Source organism: Rutilus rutilus (genome assembly GCF_951802725.1).
Source record: "Rutilus rutilus genome assembly, chromosome: 17".
Classification (NCBI taxonomy): domain Eukaryota; kingdom Metazoa; phylum Chordata; class Actinopteri; order Cypriniformes; family Leuciscidae; genus Rutilus; species Rutilus rutilus.
The window spans coordinates 13,015,528-13,032,882 of NC_140230.1; the positions used below are offsets into that span (position 1 = coordinate 13,015,528).

General features: G+C 36.4%; 1 protein-coding gene across 2 annotated transcripts in view; it reads right to left on the reverse strand.

Moving 5' to 3' along the window:
* Nucleotides 1-11,909, reverse strand: part of rorc (RAR-related orphan receptor C) — a 34,990-nt gene extending 23,081 nt beyond the window's left edge. The window contains exons 1-2 of one of the 2 annotated variants that reach the window (XM_084385558.1): nt 11,389-11,909; nt 1,672-1,701 (exon numbers count right to left, since the gene is read on the reverse strand). In XM_084385558.1, coding sequence (XP_084241684.1) covers nt 1,672-1,701; nt 11,389-11,443 — 85 coding nt within the window. In that variant the 5' untranslated portion in view covers nt 11,444-11,909. The remainder of the gene's footprint in view (nt 1-1,671; nt 1,702-11,388) is intronic. The other variant, XM_084385559.1, reaches the window with a different exon arrangement.
* Nucleotides 11,910-17,355: the final 5,446 nt, after the last annotated feature.

A 17,355-nucleotide genomic window follows, 5' to 3' on the forward strand; every position in this document is an offset into this window, starting at 1 on the left:
ATATAACTCAACTCATTATATTTTGTTTCTTTTTGCAATGTTTTTTTAGTTTGACTTATTTCCCAAAAGTTGAGATAACTATTGTTTTTAGTGACCATGAAATCATTCAATTGACAATTCTTGTTTGTTTTTTTAATGGTATATTGCAGTATTTATTACGGTATAAATGATTTATCGGTGCACATAGTTTTTTTATTCATGTGCCCTCGTAATCTTTAATCAAAATAACTCCCCCTTCCTCTTGAAGTGACATCTCTTCTCTGATGATGTGTTTACTGGCGCGAAGGCGGGGCAACCTGTCACTCACATGAGATCAACCAATAGCAAACCACAACCATCCAATCAATTCCCGACAGACAAAATCAAGTCCTGCTCTACAGTTTTTCTTGTTTCGAAACAGTTTCACCAGGATATACATCACAATAGGGAAGAAAAGGCTATCATAACTTCCGTTTCATGCCGACTTTAATTTTGTCAACTCAAATACACTGGAAAAATCTATTTAGTTCACTAAATTCTAAATATATTTTTTACAGTGACAGACACACAACTACAAACTCCCAGTTATTATCAAACCGTCCTGAATAAAGTGCCTTTTTTTTTTGGTTTGTGTTTCATTCTTTAGAAAAAAAAGGTACAAAAGCTTCCACTGGGACAGTACCCTTTCAAAACTTACACTTCGGCCCCTTACTTGCCCCTTAAGGGTGCATATTAGTATCTTTTGAAAGAGAGTGTTAAAATGCAGTACAACACAAAAGTGTTGACTTTTCTTTTGCTATGATATTTGATGAGGAACTGTTTAGAGAGGATGTGAAGCTGGTTTGATAGGTGGTAGATGGTATTGGTGTAAACAACCTGGTTAAGACTGTCATGTGATATTGTTGCCGCAACGTACGGCAGAGTGTTATTGCTTGTCATTATGAATCATGGTCCAACCATGCTATGAGTGTTTTCTGATCCTCCTACAGTCAAGCTCTAATAATCCCAGTATACCAATATGATATGAAACACAGTCAGTTTTTCCTTTTAGGGTTTTCAAACATTTTTATAGTCAAATTGACTAAAAAACAATCAAAAAAGACTTTGATAAAATGTTATGGCAGTTCAGTGGATGTTGCCATTAAGGTCATATTTGAATGTAAAAACAACACTTTCAAGGACAGAGGGAAGGGAAAAAAAGAGCGAAAGACAAATAGATGAGATACTTACACAATGCTTGTAATCAAACACAAAGGCGGGAAGAGTTTTAAAACAGCATCTTTTCACCAAAATACTCGGAGATCTTATCTCGATTCAGATGGCGCACACGCCCATTGCTGCGCCACGCACACCTGTGCGTGTGTGTCTACGGTAGCTTTGCTCATGTTTAAACATACAGCTTTTGTGGCTGAAGTAAAAATATATGTGGATACAGGTGCATTGTGTGTGTGTGTTTTAAACAGGTGTAATTATGCACCGCTTTGCTACACTGATACATGCCCCCCTCCCTATAACCACAATGGTGGGGTTCTCTGATATGCAAAAACAACATGCATAAGGGTGAAACATGCCACTTCTCAAAGCACGCACACACACATGAGAAGCAACTACTACTGTGTTGTACTAAACAACATACTAGCAGAGTGAACAGACAGTGTATAGCTGATGAATGCTTGAGATTCTTGTACTTACTCAGATGGGATTTCTTGTGCACTGGATTTCCTAAAGAGGGACACAAACAATAGCTAGTTAGTGGTCACTTTCCACAAACAGGGCACTCTTGGGTGTTGCATTACTTTTTTAAACAGAGGCAATACACATGTATGTTGTAAATATGTTAAATATAAAATCCAACATAATAAAGAAGCATGATAGTTGTGAACACATCAAATGTCTTTGCTCCCTCATACCACAGTGTAAACATTTTGATCACCTGTTCAACTGATTTGTTGTAAATTCAATTATTTATTTATTTATTTATTACATTTTCTATTGAGCTGTGTCCTTATTTTTTAATTTGCTGCATTTGTCAAGATCAGCCTTCAACCCTGTTAATCAAGTAATTGAAAGAAAATAACTACAAACCTACATTTAATCACAAAATAGCTAGACTGAGTGACAGCTTAATTTATTGTAATTCATTCAGTTTTTTTCCTTTTAATTTAATTGAATATAATTTATTTAGCATAAATTGTCTTACATTGTTTTGTTTATTTAATCTTTATTGCTAGAAAATAACAAACAATGCAAATCAGGGTTTTAAACTGTTACCAGGATTGCAATAATTGAAAACCCTATTGAAAAATGAATAGAAAATAAAGCTAAATTATTAGCTTGACGTTACAGAAGTTAATCACCATTTTAAGCACTCCTTTTCACTAAACATTTGTTGAGTGTTAAGGCCTAGGACCCTATTCATGAAAAATGCAGTGTTATTCCCACACCTACACACACTAAACAACTAAAACGCTAGAACATGTGTGTGTATACGCAAACACAAATGTATGCTTTTATTGGAATAAAAAGCACAAGCACACGTTAAATCATTCACATGAAAAGCCCCCTCAACCCCCATCCCTGCCCACACACGAGCACAAACAGCAATCTCCGTTGTCTGACGTTTGACCACACTTTGAGAAAGTTCAGATTTGATGCTGTGTTGGCCGTTTCCGATGGGTATTTTTAGCAGTGTGTCTGTCTGAAGACACAGGGCAGGCACGATAAGCATCGCAGGGAAGAACACTTGGCCTCTCTCTCTCTTACTTTCTCTGTCTGTCTCTTACTCCGACTGTGTCTCTCACTCTCTCTCCCTCTTTGAAGGGCTTTGTGGCTTTTTGAAAAAGTCACTTTTGCTTATGTAGCGGAACACACACAAATAGGTGCGTGGCGACTTGCAGACGTACTCGGAAACAAAGACTCTCAAAGCAGGTATTTCACAACTCCGTCTCACGGTTTGTCTAATAGCAAAAAAAAATGACCAGTGCAGTTTTCGGTCAATGTAGGGGTGCTCGATTCTGCTGATTTTCTCTAATTCATCAAGAATGTATGTGTTTTCAAGTGTGTGTACGTTTAAAGGTGCAAGAGAGCAGCGAGGTTCGTCGTTTGATCACAGATTAAAGGATTCTCTGCAGTACCTGAATCATCAGTGTGATATAAGGCACCATGGTAACAGATCTAAATGCAGTTGGATAACACAGCCAAGTCCTGATTACACTGCTTATCGCTCAATTCTGGCCAACTAGCACAGTTACTTGATCACACCCCTATTCCGGGACCAGAGAGAGAAAGAAAGAGAGAGATTTTGACGGCTTGCGGTAATGTCCTTTGAGACTGTTTGCCACCGTTAAAAAAATTATAATTAAAACCAATTGTTTAAAATCAACTCAGAACTATCACTACACTCTCAGAAAAAAAGGTACAAAAGCTGACACTGGGACAGTACCCTTCAAAAGGGTTCTAATATGTACCATTTAGGTACTAATATGTACACGTTTGGTACCAATATGTAGGCCTACCTTTGAGGGACTTATATGCACTCTTTAGGTACAAAGGTGTACCTTTTGAAAAGGTACTGCCACAGTGACAGCTTTTGTACCTTTTTTTCTGAGAGTGTATGTATAACCTATTTACCATGATCATTAAAATAGCACGTATCTACACATTATCAAATGGCAATTAAACAAGTCATTAGAACAAAAAACAACAAGTCTGGACACACTGAAAAACATACAGATAGAGAAAACTGACATTTGGGCCTCTGTTATTAGTGCCTGATATAAATCAGTTCATCATCACATCAGACATGCTTGCACTGAACAACACTTGTCAGGTGACAGCTATAGTATAAGTATATCCTCTCCTACACATTTAATGGGGCTACAAAATGGAACAAAAATTAATTTAGCTGAGATGTTTGTTCACTCGTCAACTGTATTTCATTTTTTTCGCAACCCTTGCTTTGATCAACTATCCTCAAGTCACATTTTATTATTGCAGTCCAGCGTTTTCATGTGATTTCACCAAGAAGCTATGAAGACACTGAAGTTTGCAGAACTCATGAGATCGCGCTGAACAAAAACATCTGCATCGTATGGATGGATTCGGACTTAAACGTGTACGATTGGCCACTGTGTTCATGCTGTCGACAGATATGTCTGTGATTGGCTATTACCAAAACATGTTGTAAATATACTTTTGCCGCTCTTGATGACAATACGCACAGGAGCATTTGAAAGCAGCACCTATCAGCGGGTACCGAACTGAGTTGGTTCTCTGCACTTTTGGTATTTTGTTCAGTATCGACTTGGTGCCGAAGTACCGGTACTTTTAACAACACTAGCCCAGGCAAAAGATCCCCATCCAACTTTAAAATGGCTAAGAAATGTCTGTGTCAGCATCCAGTGTGAGCCTCTCAAGACTTGCCTATAGAGTTATGGGCTGGAAACAAAGAAATACAGTAAATGGTCAGTCACCATCAGGCTACATGGAGTATGTGTAAGATGATGTATGTCTTTGCATTTATAGTTAGATTTTCTTCTACTTCCACTCAAAGCACAAGTTGTGGTCTCTTCAACCACCTGGATGATGTAACGGCACCCATAATGTCCAGGAACAGCCACAGTGTCCCCATTACTATTACCTCCACAATCTGCATCCAAGCTGAATCTCATTCCACTTACAAGTTTCCTATGACATGAATCAGTATATGAAACAAATTTAGTCATTAGCAAGTGCCTTGATCATCACATTATGTCACCACAGCAGCTGATCATCATTCATTTTGTTGATTGTGCAATTTCCTTGAAGCTGTTAGGATAAGTACCACAATGCTGACATATGCACTTGTTCTACAATACTGATGACTTATAGACTGAAAAAGAAAAGGAAGGAGCACTGGTGATTTATTGCACTAACATTTTGACAAATAAACAGCTTAACCCTGCTTAGCTTCAATGGGTAACCAGTCAAGAACTGCAGGGTGTTAAGCTTCTGGAAACATCAACTGTGAGGTGGCAGTTGTCCTCTATTGTTCCATAACAAGAAGTCACTGAGGACCCCTGCTGCTAAACAAGAGAAATCAACAAACAACAACATCCTATAAAAAGGAAAAACTAACCCTCCCTGAGAAACTTGCTTCTAAACAGTAGACTACTTTGAACTCAACTGGCTGCGGACGAACATTAATGTAAATGGATAACTGTAAAGAAACATCACAGGCCATCAAAGTTATTTCAGTTTTCAATTGACAACCATTGACACTATCATGAGTCTCAAGATTTGCCTCATCTGTAGATTCATAAACCGCTATAAGGTAACACATGCCATATTGTCGTTGAGTGTCATTACTTTGTGGTTTCCTTTTGTCTCTCACCCATCTCTTCCTCTGTTCGGTCTTTAAAGTTCTTTCTCACTCCCACCTGTATAAAATCTCCCCCCATGTTTAGTCAAATGTCACACTCTGCCTACGTAATCGTTGTATTCAAATATTTGCTTGGGAAGAAACTGCAAAAGAGTGTTGCAATAATTGTGAAAGCAGGTAATCTGTGTAGTGGGGTGGTGGATGTAAGCTTCTGGATCTCAAATTAGCCAATCGGCTTCTGGAAATAGATCAGGAATCCAAAGACACTCACTAAACACTAATCTGTCCTTTAATCCAGATTATGTCCATTCTTACCACACACAGAGGTATTTTACAGTATTTCTGGCAAGGTTACGTGAGGGAAAGTTAGAGAAAAAGAAGACAAGATAAATCAGAAAGAGGGACTGAGAGAGATAAACTGAGAAAACATTGAATGAGAAATGAGTCTTAGGGTTAGTATCACAGAGCCATCTAAGCGGTAAACATCAGAAGAGTTTGAATGAGATTTTTGCAATCAGGAGCGGAAAATTGTGGACATGAACATTCACATTAAGATGAGGACTCTGGGTGGTTAAACCCTCAGTAATAACGTTTACACACATGGCCTAATTCTGATTAAAGCGGAGTGCTTTGCTTTCTCAACAGACTTGGCAGTTATTAAAACATTCACAAAGAAAATGTCAGAGGATCAATACAATTATTATTTGATGACTACTGTGTATAGAGGATAGATTAAAAAATCATGAAAATAAAAAAAAGTTATCAGTAGGGTAAACTTAAATCTTAAATATAGGCTATAAAAATTTCAATTAGAACCAAAAACCATTTACATCTGTTTAAAAGAACATTTAAAAGCCATTTAGACTATTTATTCACGTGTTCTTTAGAAAATCATGTACAGGTCGAGTACTAGAGGAATGTTTGGAGTAGGGATGCACCGATTTGTTTTGGTCGATACCAATACCGATTTTAATGAACAACTATTGGTCAATTTTGATATTTGTCAGCTTTTGGCATTAAACTAGCTTACACTACAGGGCCTTTTGAATGCTTGAATCTGATTGGTTGATGAACAAACACACATACAGTACGGGCACACACACGCACAGAAACATGTTGTCAGCGCTGCTCTGTCGATTTTATCAGTAAAATTGTTTAGCAACATAAAAGCTACATGACATTTCTCACTAGCGATGTAATAACGGCACTGTTCTTTAAAAAGATAAATTTAAGAGATTCGGTAATAGAGATGCTGCTGCCAAAGACTGTTGAGAGACGCACAAATTCAGGTAATTCACACACGCTTAAAGGCACACTATGCAAGATTTGTACCTTAATATAACAGCTTCGAAATCATTTCGATGGTAAACGAACTTGTAGTAGGGCGAATCATCCCGGTAGCAAAGCGGGGGGATTTGAGAGGTCACCCTGACAAATCTCGCAAGAATCACGACTTGCTTTACGGCACGACGTCACATACATCAACAACATGTGAATCAGCCTCTATGGAAGACACTAGCACGCATTTCAGACGTGAATCATGGCAGAGTCGACGAAGAAAGCGCGGTTGGAAGAGTCAAGGAAAAGAAAATGACGGCTCTGCGTGAGTGGTATTTACGACAGTAACATTAAATACAAGTACTCCACAGCGACTCTAGGGGGCGCTGTTTGAGAAAAACGGAAACTGCATAGTGTGCCTTTAATCTCTTTCTCTCTCTCAGACTCAGACTACAATGGCCAAGCTTGCGAAGTCCGCAATGGTCGGACTGAGAGTTGTTAGATGGGACAGTCTGGCCTACAGAGGACTGACTGTTCTTGTCACCAAGCAACTGTGACAGCTGCCGTTGACAAGCGGCAGTAACGTTCGTGCTGGACTTTTTATATTCAACTGCCTAAAACACAACAGCGTTCAAAACCTGTCTAAATATAAGCTTTGGAAGCATATAAGGAAAAAAATTAACATTTTGTCCCAGGCCTGGTGTCATTCACGCTGCCACCGGGCAGTCTCCTTATTGTCAAGCCCTGCTGTATTTTGTTCAGATTTAATTTCGTTTTAGCACGTATTTAATTATTTTACCCAGAGAAAAAACGTTGGATTATGCAAGAGATATTATCCAACTCAGTGTCTTCGTCTATTAATGTAGACGTAGCCTAAATTCTTGACTTTGTAGCATCTTCAGACCAATTTATTGATTATGTATCATCCATTTACAGGAGAAAAGTTAAACCCTCTTGTTTTTTTTAAGGAATGTCTGTAATATGAAGTTACCACAGACAATAATTTCAACAATAAATTTCAAACAAAAATGTTTAGCAGGGAGGCTAGATGTTCTAGACGGATGAATTCTTGGTTATGCATTAAAGATATAATTCCTGAGGGTGGATTTTCCCTTTCATGTATTTTAGAGCACATTGTGGGAAAGTTATTGTGCTTACTGCTTTAAATAGCAGGGTATAACTCAGCACAGAAAAGATGGATAAGTGATTCTATCATAATAGTCTCATGTTAAAACATAATGTAAACATACCTTTAAATCAGCATGTATTAATGTTAATCCAAAAAACTTCACCCATATACTTCCATTGTAAGAGCATTACATGGGTTATTCCAACTGAGGAAAGAGTTTAAAATAGTGTCTTAACCACAGACGCAGATCTGTTAATGGACAATATCCATAGATTGGTCTGAAGAAGCCTTTTATTTTTTAAGTGCCCTATTATGCTTTTTTAATTGTTCCTAATTTTGTTTTGAAGGTCAAAAATGTATCTAAATATATATAAAACATACATTGCACATCCGATCTTTTCTCACAGTGTCTGTAAAAACTTCTCAGCTACAACTACAGTGTTTGAGGGAGGGTCAAAGTAGACGTTGCTCACAGGCAGCCAATGAAGACCATATAAGCTGGCATTATGCATATGTTACAAACCTACGTAGATATGTTATGGAAGTGAGACGAGAATTACCGATGACTCGTTTCAGCAGTTCAGAATCGATTCTTTCTTTTAGGAGACAACTTTTTTTGTCATGCACTTTGATCTTTAAAACTTTTTAGAGCTTGTACATTCAGAAACAGCTATATCACTGCATGAAAGGTATATTCGAAAAAGCAAAACAGGGGAACTTTAAGAGTGTAAAGGTTTTTGACTGAAAATGTAAAGACGTTGAGAAGCACTAGTGTGTGCACAGGTGAACATAAGGATGAGATGTTGACTCAGAATAGGAAAGTTAGGCTTATGATGTACGAGAGAGACAAGTACACCGGAGCAAGTGGGAGCTCATCAAAGAAGAGAAGCAGACAGAACAGAATAGAAAGTAAATGTGGAGGAGTTCAAAACAGAAGGAAAGTGTGTTCAGATGATACAGTGAGAGGAGCAGAAAAGGAGTGTCAGATAAGGGAAGTGTGAGAACATGTGGATGAATAGCATGTTTAAGATAGCGCTACATGAAGAGAGAGGGACGCTGACAGAGGCATGACACAGGGTTTATGTACTCTCAAAATATGGAATTATAGATTTGTGTTTATTATAAAATGTACTATTCATGTATAAACAATGTCCGAGAAGTCATCAGCGATGAAAAAATATTACAAATACTGTCAAAAGCCAATTGTCAAACTATTAAAAATTACATAAATAATTTTAAAAGATTTAAAAAAAAGAAAAGAAAAATATTGTCATATGAAACACAATGCTGAGCAAACCTATCTTGCATTATATATTAAAGGTGTGCAAAAACCTACAATTTAGATAGAATAATACACAAACAACTGAAAATGTCCCAAAATGTATTATTTGATAATAATTTCAATTAAATTGAATGAAATAGGCCTAATCCACCTCCCACGAAATGTTTTGCCTAAACTCATATTGCATGAAAGGGTTTAATGGTTAACACACCACACTGCGTGTTAACTTCCAGTTTAAACAGAATAAGGTCACTGAACAAACTGATCTCGGCAAAAGAATGTCGTAAGAGTGACATAGCCAGAAGTTCAACTTCAGATAACCCAATACACCAGTTTCCAATTAAAGCAATACTCTTTCAGTTGAATAAGGCCCTAAAGAGACCTATTGGGTTGCAAGTTAAAGTAAGACACCCTTGAGGGAATTTCATTTCAGTAACTAAAGTATAGTCTTATCTCTGTGCTACTTGGTCAATAGGTATCGCTTTCCTTTCCTTTATTCCTCTTTTATTTCCCTGACTTTTTGTCTCATCCCTCAGTTCTCTGGAAAAACAAGTGAATCTCTAAATTCCTGCCACACAACTGGTAATATCTGTCATATATTTAACATCATTACAAAAATGTGCTCACTTTTCTATAGCCTATACTATTCAAACCCTTTTTACAGTTTGTACATGCGTGTTTGAATTTCAGGTTCTCCATAAATGTAATCTACAACCAATTAGCTATAAGCAATAGCAATAACTTTACAATTGTCAACTTTCACTGTTATTTGTACTTGAGAGACATGTCAAGCAGTGACAGCAGAATAACTTAAAAAATAACTTTTTTATTATTCTTTTACTCAATCAAAAAGGCTACACACAATTGTTCCAAAATGGGGGTTTTGCAGAGACTATTTTGGGTTTCCTTTTAGGCAATGGAAAATTACCATTTATTTGGTACCTTGACCTTAGAACCTTTATTTTTAAGAATGTAAATAGAATTTTTGTATACTTACAAAAGTTAATTTGTCAAACCCATGGTTTAACTCCCAAAGTTAAAGTCCCCCTGTTGTCAATAATTGTATCCCTTAAAACTCACCAAAATTATATATTTAAAAGTTTTTTTTCCTGTGAAAAAAATTCTTCTTGCCTTATAGCTTGAATGTAAATACTACACCCTTTCTTCATTTAGTATACGTAGATTCATGAATATGCTAATTAGCCCCGCCTCCACTCACACCAGCTCAGAAATCCACTAGATCAACTTTCGGCTACTGTAGTAAACGCTGCACAATGGCAAGTGGAAATACTGGTTAATTCAGCCATATATGTTTGAACCAGAAACTGATTCAGAAGAAGAGGAAGAGTGAATTATACAGGCTCGTCTACAAGTCGACATGTCAGAATGGTAATGCGTTTTATATCGCTCTTTACAATGTCGGACACATGGCGGTGATTAATATGATAAGCCTTTTGCTTGACGTTATCCAACAGCTAATAATGTGTTGCTAATGTTACACAAACCATGTTCCCGTTCACCATCTCAAGAGTCAGACAGCTGCCTTCTAACAGGCATCCTTACAAACACTTTGAACAACTCAGAACGTCAGTGGAGAAAGGCAAATAGTTCATTATAACATCGTAATATACAACATAATTCACCAGCCACATTGCGAAATGCCAACACGATTTTTCATAACAGAAAAATATCCCGGGATAACCTGGCTTCTCTTGAGACTGCCCTGCTTTGCAGCATAGTTAATGATATGCTAAAGCCCGCCCACTCGTTGATGTGATTGGTTACAAAGTAGTTTGTGACGTCAGAAACACCTGCGATTTCAAACCGCGTTTTGGAGGAGAAAATGGTTTGCACATGGTTTGTCTTAAAGCATAATAAAAACACCACATAGACATATAAACAACATTAAAAACTTGCTTTTCACCACAGGGGATCTTTAAAAGAAATATGACAACAAAAGTGAAAACGCACAATGCACTATGAATGGCCGAAAATCAGTCAAAATGACACTGCACGTTTAACAAGAATAGATAAGGCAGCACAACACTCTTTTGAATGCACACTGAATCAGAGGGAGAAGTGACAGAAGTCAGAGAGTTGTGGTTTAGCTGGCTCGCTTGGCACAAGCGCTGTGGGTTAGTGTAGGACTGCTGCTGGCACACAGACAGGAGGCACTTCTGTCACATAAGGGGTGTGTATTTTTAGTGCCACTGGTCTCATATCTAACACTGCGTGTGTGTGCGAGTTTGTTCCACGTTTCACAAGTGTTTGACACTCATACACACACACACACGTGCAAAACTGAGATCATTTCCTATCAATGCAGCAGGTATGTTTTGGTTGAATGAAATACACACTTACCTCTCTGAGTGTTGTCGTGGTTCGGGTCCGGCGATGCGGGCTCATCATTTTCCATTACTTTCCTGTCAAAACTCTCCGTGCCAACACCTTATAGTTTAGTTGTGATTAGTGTTTATTATTATTACTAAACTAATTGCATAAACTAAAAACCCACTTAAAGGAAAAGAAGAAAACTGCGGACACTTTAACGACCGGGACGCCGCAAACGTTTTAACAAGCACATCGCCATTTTCAATAATCCCCTAAAAGTTGGCTCGTCTGGTCAATAAACAAACAAGGTTCAAGTCAAAATCCTCCTCCGCTTCGCTTCGTTGTTGTTTGAATATAACTAACATGCGTACATGACATTTCAAAAGGAAAGAAAAATAGTTGACCAGCACCGGAGAGAGAGAGAGAGAGAGGGAAAGAGAGAAACGGACGGGCACTTGTTGGATAAATAATCGACCGAGTGGCCTCTGGCGCGCGCAACTCTGTCCAGGCTAGCGCTCGAGCTGTCCCGAGCCAGTACGGTGTTATGTCATCAATCATTATGTAATAGGCGCGGGAAGCGCGAGAGTATTGCTTTTAACGGGAGACTGAAGGGTAGTTTATGAGCATTTATGTCCGGTCCACTATAATTGTGTGTTTTTTATTGTATGCTATAACATCACACCACACTTAGAGACTTTTTTTTTTTTTTACTAACATAAATTCTGTTCTATTTAATTTATATTCTAGCTAAACCAAACTAGGCTACATAAACTGGATAAGATCATATTTTTGTTATATTTTAATAATTATTATATATATATATATATATATATATATATATATATATATATATATATATCAGATCATGTGTCAAGTTAATTTTTTTCTTTTATAAAGAGAGCAGTTTCATTTGTTCTGGACACATGGTCAATAATCCTTCAATGACCTGTTATGTAATGTGAATTCAGCACTGAACCGTTACTGGATAACATGAGGCGACTATGTCAGTGTGTTAATACATTAATTTATTCAACTGTTCATCAGGGAATAAATATTAGTAACTTTCATATACATCCTAATCCTTATTTTTCCGCCTTATTTTATTGTGGTATTCAGTTGTGGTGATTTCTGTGGTCGTGGCTCCTAAATGGTGTTCCTGTTGAACAGTGAGAGAGGTTCAAAGACAGTCCTGGGACCAAAGATCGCCTGTGATAATGTTCTGACAGTGTCAGAGATTTAGCATGATCATCTCACAGTGTGTTTGCTGCTACGACCTACATCTACTGACTAGCCAATAAAAACGCAGCATAAAACAGCGTATTGATCAACGTGACATGGCGCTTAAACTTAAAACTACCTCAAGCTCCATTTGCAAAATTGCCGTGCCAAGTTGGCCTCTTTTCCCTAGCTCCTCTTTGTTTCAGCACAAAAAAGGCCACATTGCAATTCCTCTTGCTCTATTTGTTCACCACTAGCGCATGCTGATTATTTTTATTCTTCTATACTAACTTGCGTCGTAGTCTACGATTCAATAGGTGTCATCATCATGCAGTTATGTCATACCCAAGTTTATTAGATCCATGTCGTACAGTGTGATTTGTAATGATCTTATACGATTGCCGAAATCGCACAGTCTGTAGCAGGCATTAGAGAAATGTAGAGCCCACATTCCTGGTATTAATATATTAAGTCTAGACTCAGACTGCCAGGGTTCTCCAATGTTGAGATTACTATAAGAATCCTCAGTGTAAACAGTGAAAGTTTAACACTAGGACCCCCACTCAGTGGCGTCTGGGTTGTTAGTTGTCTATTATCGATAGTGTAGTGATTTATGAAGCACAGCTCACACAGAAATCATTTTAAAAGCTTTCTGTTGGTCAACACAGCGAATATGTGTGTCCAACTTGAACCCGATGTGAAATCCTTCGCCTTCATGCATGCGAAACTCCAGATCGAGTGTATCCCGATTGAAATGACTGGGTTCAACTGAGAAAATATGCCAAACAATAAATGTGACCACACATTAAGGGGTCCTCCACTAGGGCAGCAGGGGGTTGGAGGACATTCAAAAACATGTGCAGAGGAATGATACAACCCTCATAATTTTTAATAAACAAATTGCTGCTGATATAAATTGTACTTTTCTTTCAGTCAATTAATTAATTACTGCTATATTAGGATTGGGAGGAGAGGAGAGCAGGGGGACGAGAGAAAGGGTAAAAGATGTTAAATTACCGAATACCTTAAAACACTCAAAAGGATATCTGTTTAAATTATAAGGTCTTTCTTTTCTTTTCTTTATCCTTTTTTTCCCCTCTCTCTCTCCTCGTCTGTTCTTATATTGTTGTTTATCTGTGTTTTGTTTTTTGGTCGGTGTGTATTTTGTAGAGTTTCTGTATGTATTTCTGCAATCATAATAAAAAAATAATTACTTCTGTATTAATTCATTACTTTCATAATTATGAACAGTATAAAAAGCCAACAAGTCTCGACAAAATCAATGAAAAGGTTAGTTTTTGACTAAAATTACTGAGCTGCCTTTAAAATGGATCTCAGCGAAGGCAGTGAGATGATGGAAATGGTATTTTGGTCAAACCCAGATTTGACTGTTAACACCATGCATGGAAAATGTCTCCCCGAGTGTTTCGCGGCCGTGTTCCCACAGAAGCCATCACGCAAACCCCACTTGACCAAACACTCGACACCTCTCCATAGATAGAAACCCACCTCAGACTGCGTCCTACATACATCATATGCAAGGGGCCTGTGGGAGACTACAGGGGCCACCACAGAGATGCAGGTTTAAATATTTATTTATATCACTTTAAGTGTAATGCACATGAGGATAACAAGGCTAGGAAGGTGTGTGTGTGTGTGTGTGTAAAGCTCCAGCTTTACATGAGAGGTAGTCAACATATGAAGCCACACTGCACCGCATAACAGTATAAACACAAATGAGTTTAAAATCTCCACATATGAATGTACACTCCTCTGATGTGGATAATGTGTCATTCATTACCGTAACACTGCGGTGTCAGTCAGTTCTCTTTACTGGAATATATGCAGCAATGTGGAACTTAAGATCAAATGGATTTCATGCACATGCAATATGGATATGGTGGATACATTCTCCCTCCTTTCCTGCAACAGGAAAACCAGATTCATTGCATATAGAGATTACTGGTGCAATCCCAAACTTAACAGGATTAAATTGCTTCATTTTTAAATGTCAATGTTAACACTTGTTTTCATTGTAAATGCATTTAAAATATTGAGGCTAATAGTGATTGATTGATTGATTGATTGATTGATTGATTGATTGATTGATTGATTGATTGATTGATTGATTGATTGATTGATTGATTGATTGATTGATTGATTGATTGGAAAAAGAAAACATTTGAGAGTGAATAAAAGTTTTTGCATTATATTTAAATATAATATTTCATAAATATATAATATTTAAATATAATGCAAAAAATATATATATTTTTTCTATTGTAAATAGTACAGAAACCATTTTCCATTTTTAACCTGAGAAACCTCATAGAGTTTTGAAAAGTGGTTGTATTGAGCAAATATTAATTTATTTATACCTATTTTATATAAATATTAATTTATTTACAAAACACTAATTCCTTTTAATTATGAGGTTTCTGAGGTTAAAAATGGAAAATGATTTCTGTACTATTAACAGTATTAAAAATAGTCTTTGCAATGTTTATTTTCAGCTGCATTTGTAAAAATTATTTAATTTAATTACATTTATTCCTTCAGTCAATATATATATATACATACAGCTAGCTATATATACACATATATATATATATATATATATATATATATATATATATATATATATATATATATATATATATATATACAGTGCAATGCATAAGTGAATACACCCATGCTAAAGTTGACTAAAAAGAGGAATAAAAAATCATATTTTGGAAATTGAACTTAATGCCTTAATTTAAAAAATTAGGAAAAATCCAACCTTTAAGGACACCAATTTTCTTTGTGAATGAATAATGTATCGTAAATAAATAAATGTTCTTCCTTAAAATACATGGTGCATAAGTGTGTACACCCCTATGTTAAATTCCCATAGACGCAGGCAGATTTTTATTTTTAAGTATTTAAAAAAAAAAATGTTTAGGATACTATGCATCCTGATAAAGTTCCCTTGGCCTTTGGAATTAAAATAGCCCCACATCATCACATAGCCTTCACCATACCTAGAGATTGGCATGATTTTATTTCAGTTAGCCTAAAAGCTAGTTTGATTTGCATTGAGAGATGATCTTATGGAAAGTACCCCATGCCAATCTCTAGGTATGGTGAAGGCTATGTGATGATGTGGGGCTATTTTAATTCCAAAGGCCAAGGGTACTTTATCAGGATGCATAGTATCCTAAAAAAAATTTTAAATACTTAAAAATAAAAATCTGCCTGCCTCTATGGGAATTTAACATAGGGGTGTACTCACTTATGCACCATGTATTTTAAGGAAGAACATTTATTTATTTACGATACATTATTCATTCACAAAGAAAATTGGTGTCCTTAAAGGTTGGATTTTTCCAAATTTTTTAAATTAAGGCATTAAGTTCAATTTCCAAAATATGATTTTTTATTCCTCTTTTTAGTCAACTTTAGCATGGGTGTATTCACTTATGCAGTGCACTGTATATATATATACACACATATACATATACATATATATATATATATATATATATATATATATATATTAGGGCTGTGAAAAGATTAACCGCGATTAATCGCATCCAAAATAAAAGTTTGTGTTTAAATAATATATGTGTGTGTAGGCTACTGTGTATAATTAAATTTGTATATATAAATACACACACATGCATGTATATATTTAAGAAAAATTTGTTATTTATATATATACAATTTTTTTTTATATATAATATAAATTATATATAAATATATACAGTATATGTATGCAAATATTTCTTAAATATATACATGCATGTGTGTGTATTTATATATACAAATTTAATTATACACAGTACACACATATATTATGTAAACATACATTTTTATTTTGGATGCGATTAATCGCGATTAATCTTTTCACAGCCCTAATATATATATATATATACGCAGCCAGTTATTCGTAATATAAATTAGCGATGGGACAGAGAGGATTTAGTGTGTAGTGCTTACATGTGCATAGGTTGAATATCAGCAAGATCAGTTGGTCATTGCGTGCACATGAACACACACACGCACGCAAACAAACACAGACACACACACCTCAGACACACACCTGCAATCTCAGTCACGTGTATAGAGATGTGCACACATGCACATGGCCCTGTGGTGGATTTTGGGCTGCTTTTTTCAGCTTCGTGCTCCAAATAAATAACCCAGTTTTATTGACACAAATAGAATCTGCCAGGAGCGAAACAGGGGTAAAGAGTGTGAGAAAAAAAGAGAGATAGGTAGCTAGATAAAGTACAAGTTCAGTTTACTAGGTAAACTTTGCAATGCATCCGCTAATGGGGTGTATGGTGTAAACGTGTCTAGAATAGCGAGCATATGTTCAGATTGACGAGCACAGAACAAATAAATTAGAGTTTGTTTGGCTGAAATCTGTCATGGGAATAGGTGTGTGGTGAGTCTACATGGGTGTGTATAAAGTGGTTTCAGGTAGTCAGATTTGGTTACGTATTTATGCATATTTTCAAAACGATCGCATCAATGACATCAGCTCGTTTTCTCTCTCTTACGAAATATGAACAGAAATATAATTCTTTTTTTACATGTCTACCTGCTACCTCCTCAGTGTAGAGTTTGGACTCATCAGTACTGGTCACTTTACAAGTGATAAAGGTTTTTCTATCCTCGATTTAATACTAAGTGCAGAATTCCTCCCTATGTAAAATAGGCTAATTGCCAAACAGGAAGATTGTCTGACATCACTTCCTGTTTTAAGACATAACATGGGACTCCACCATCCTT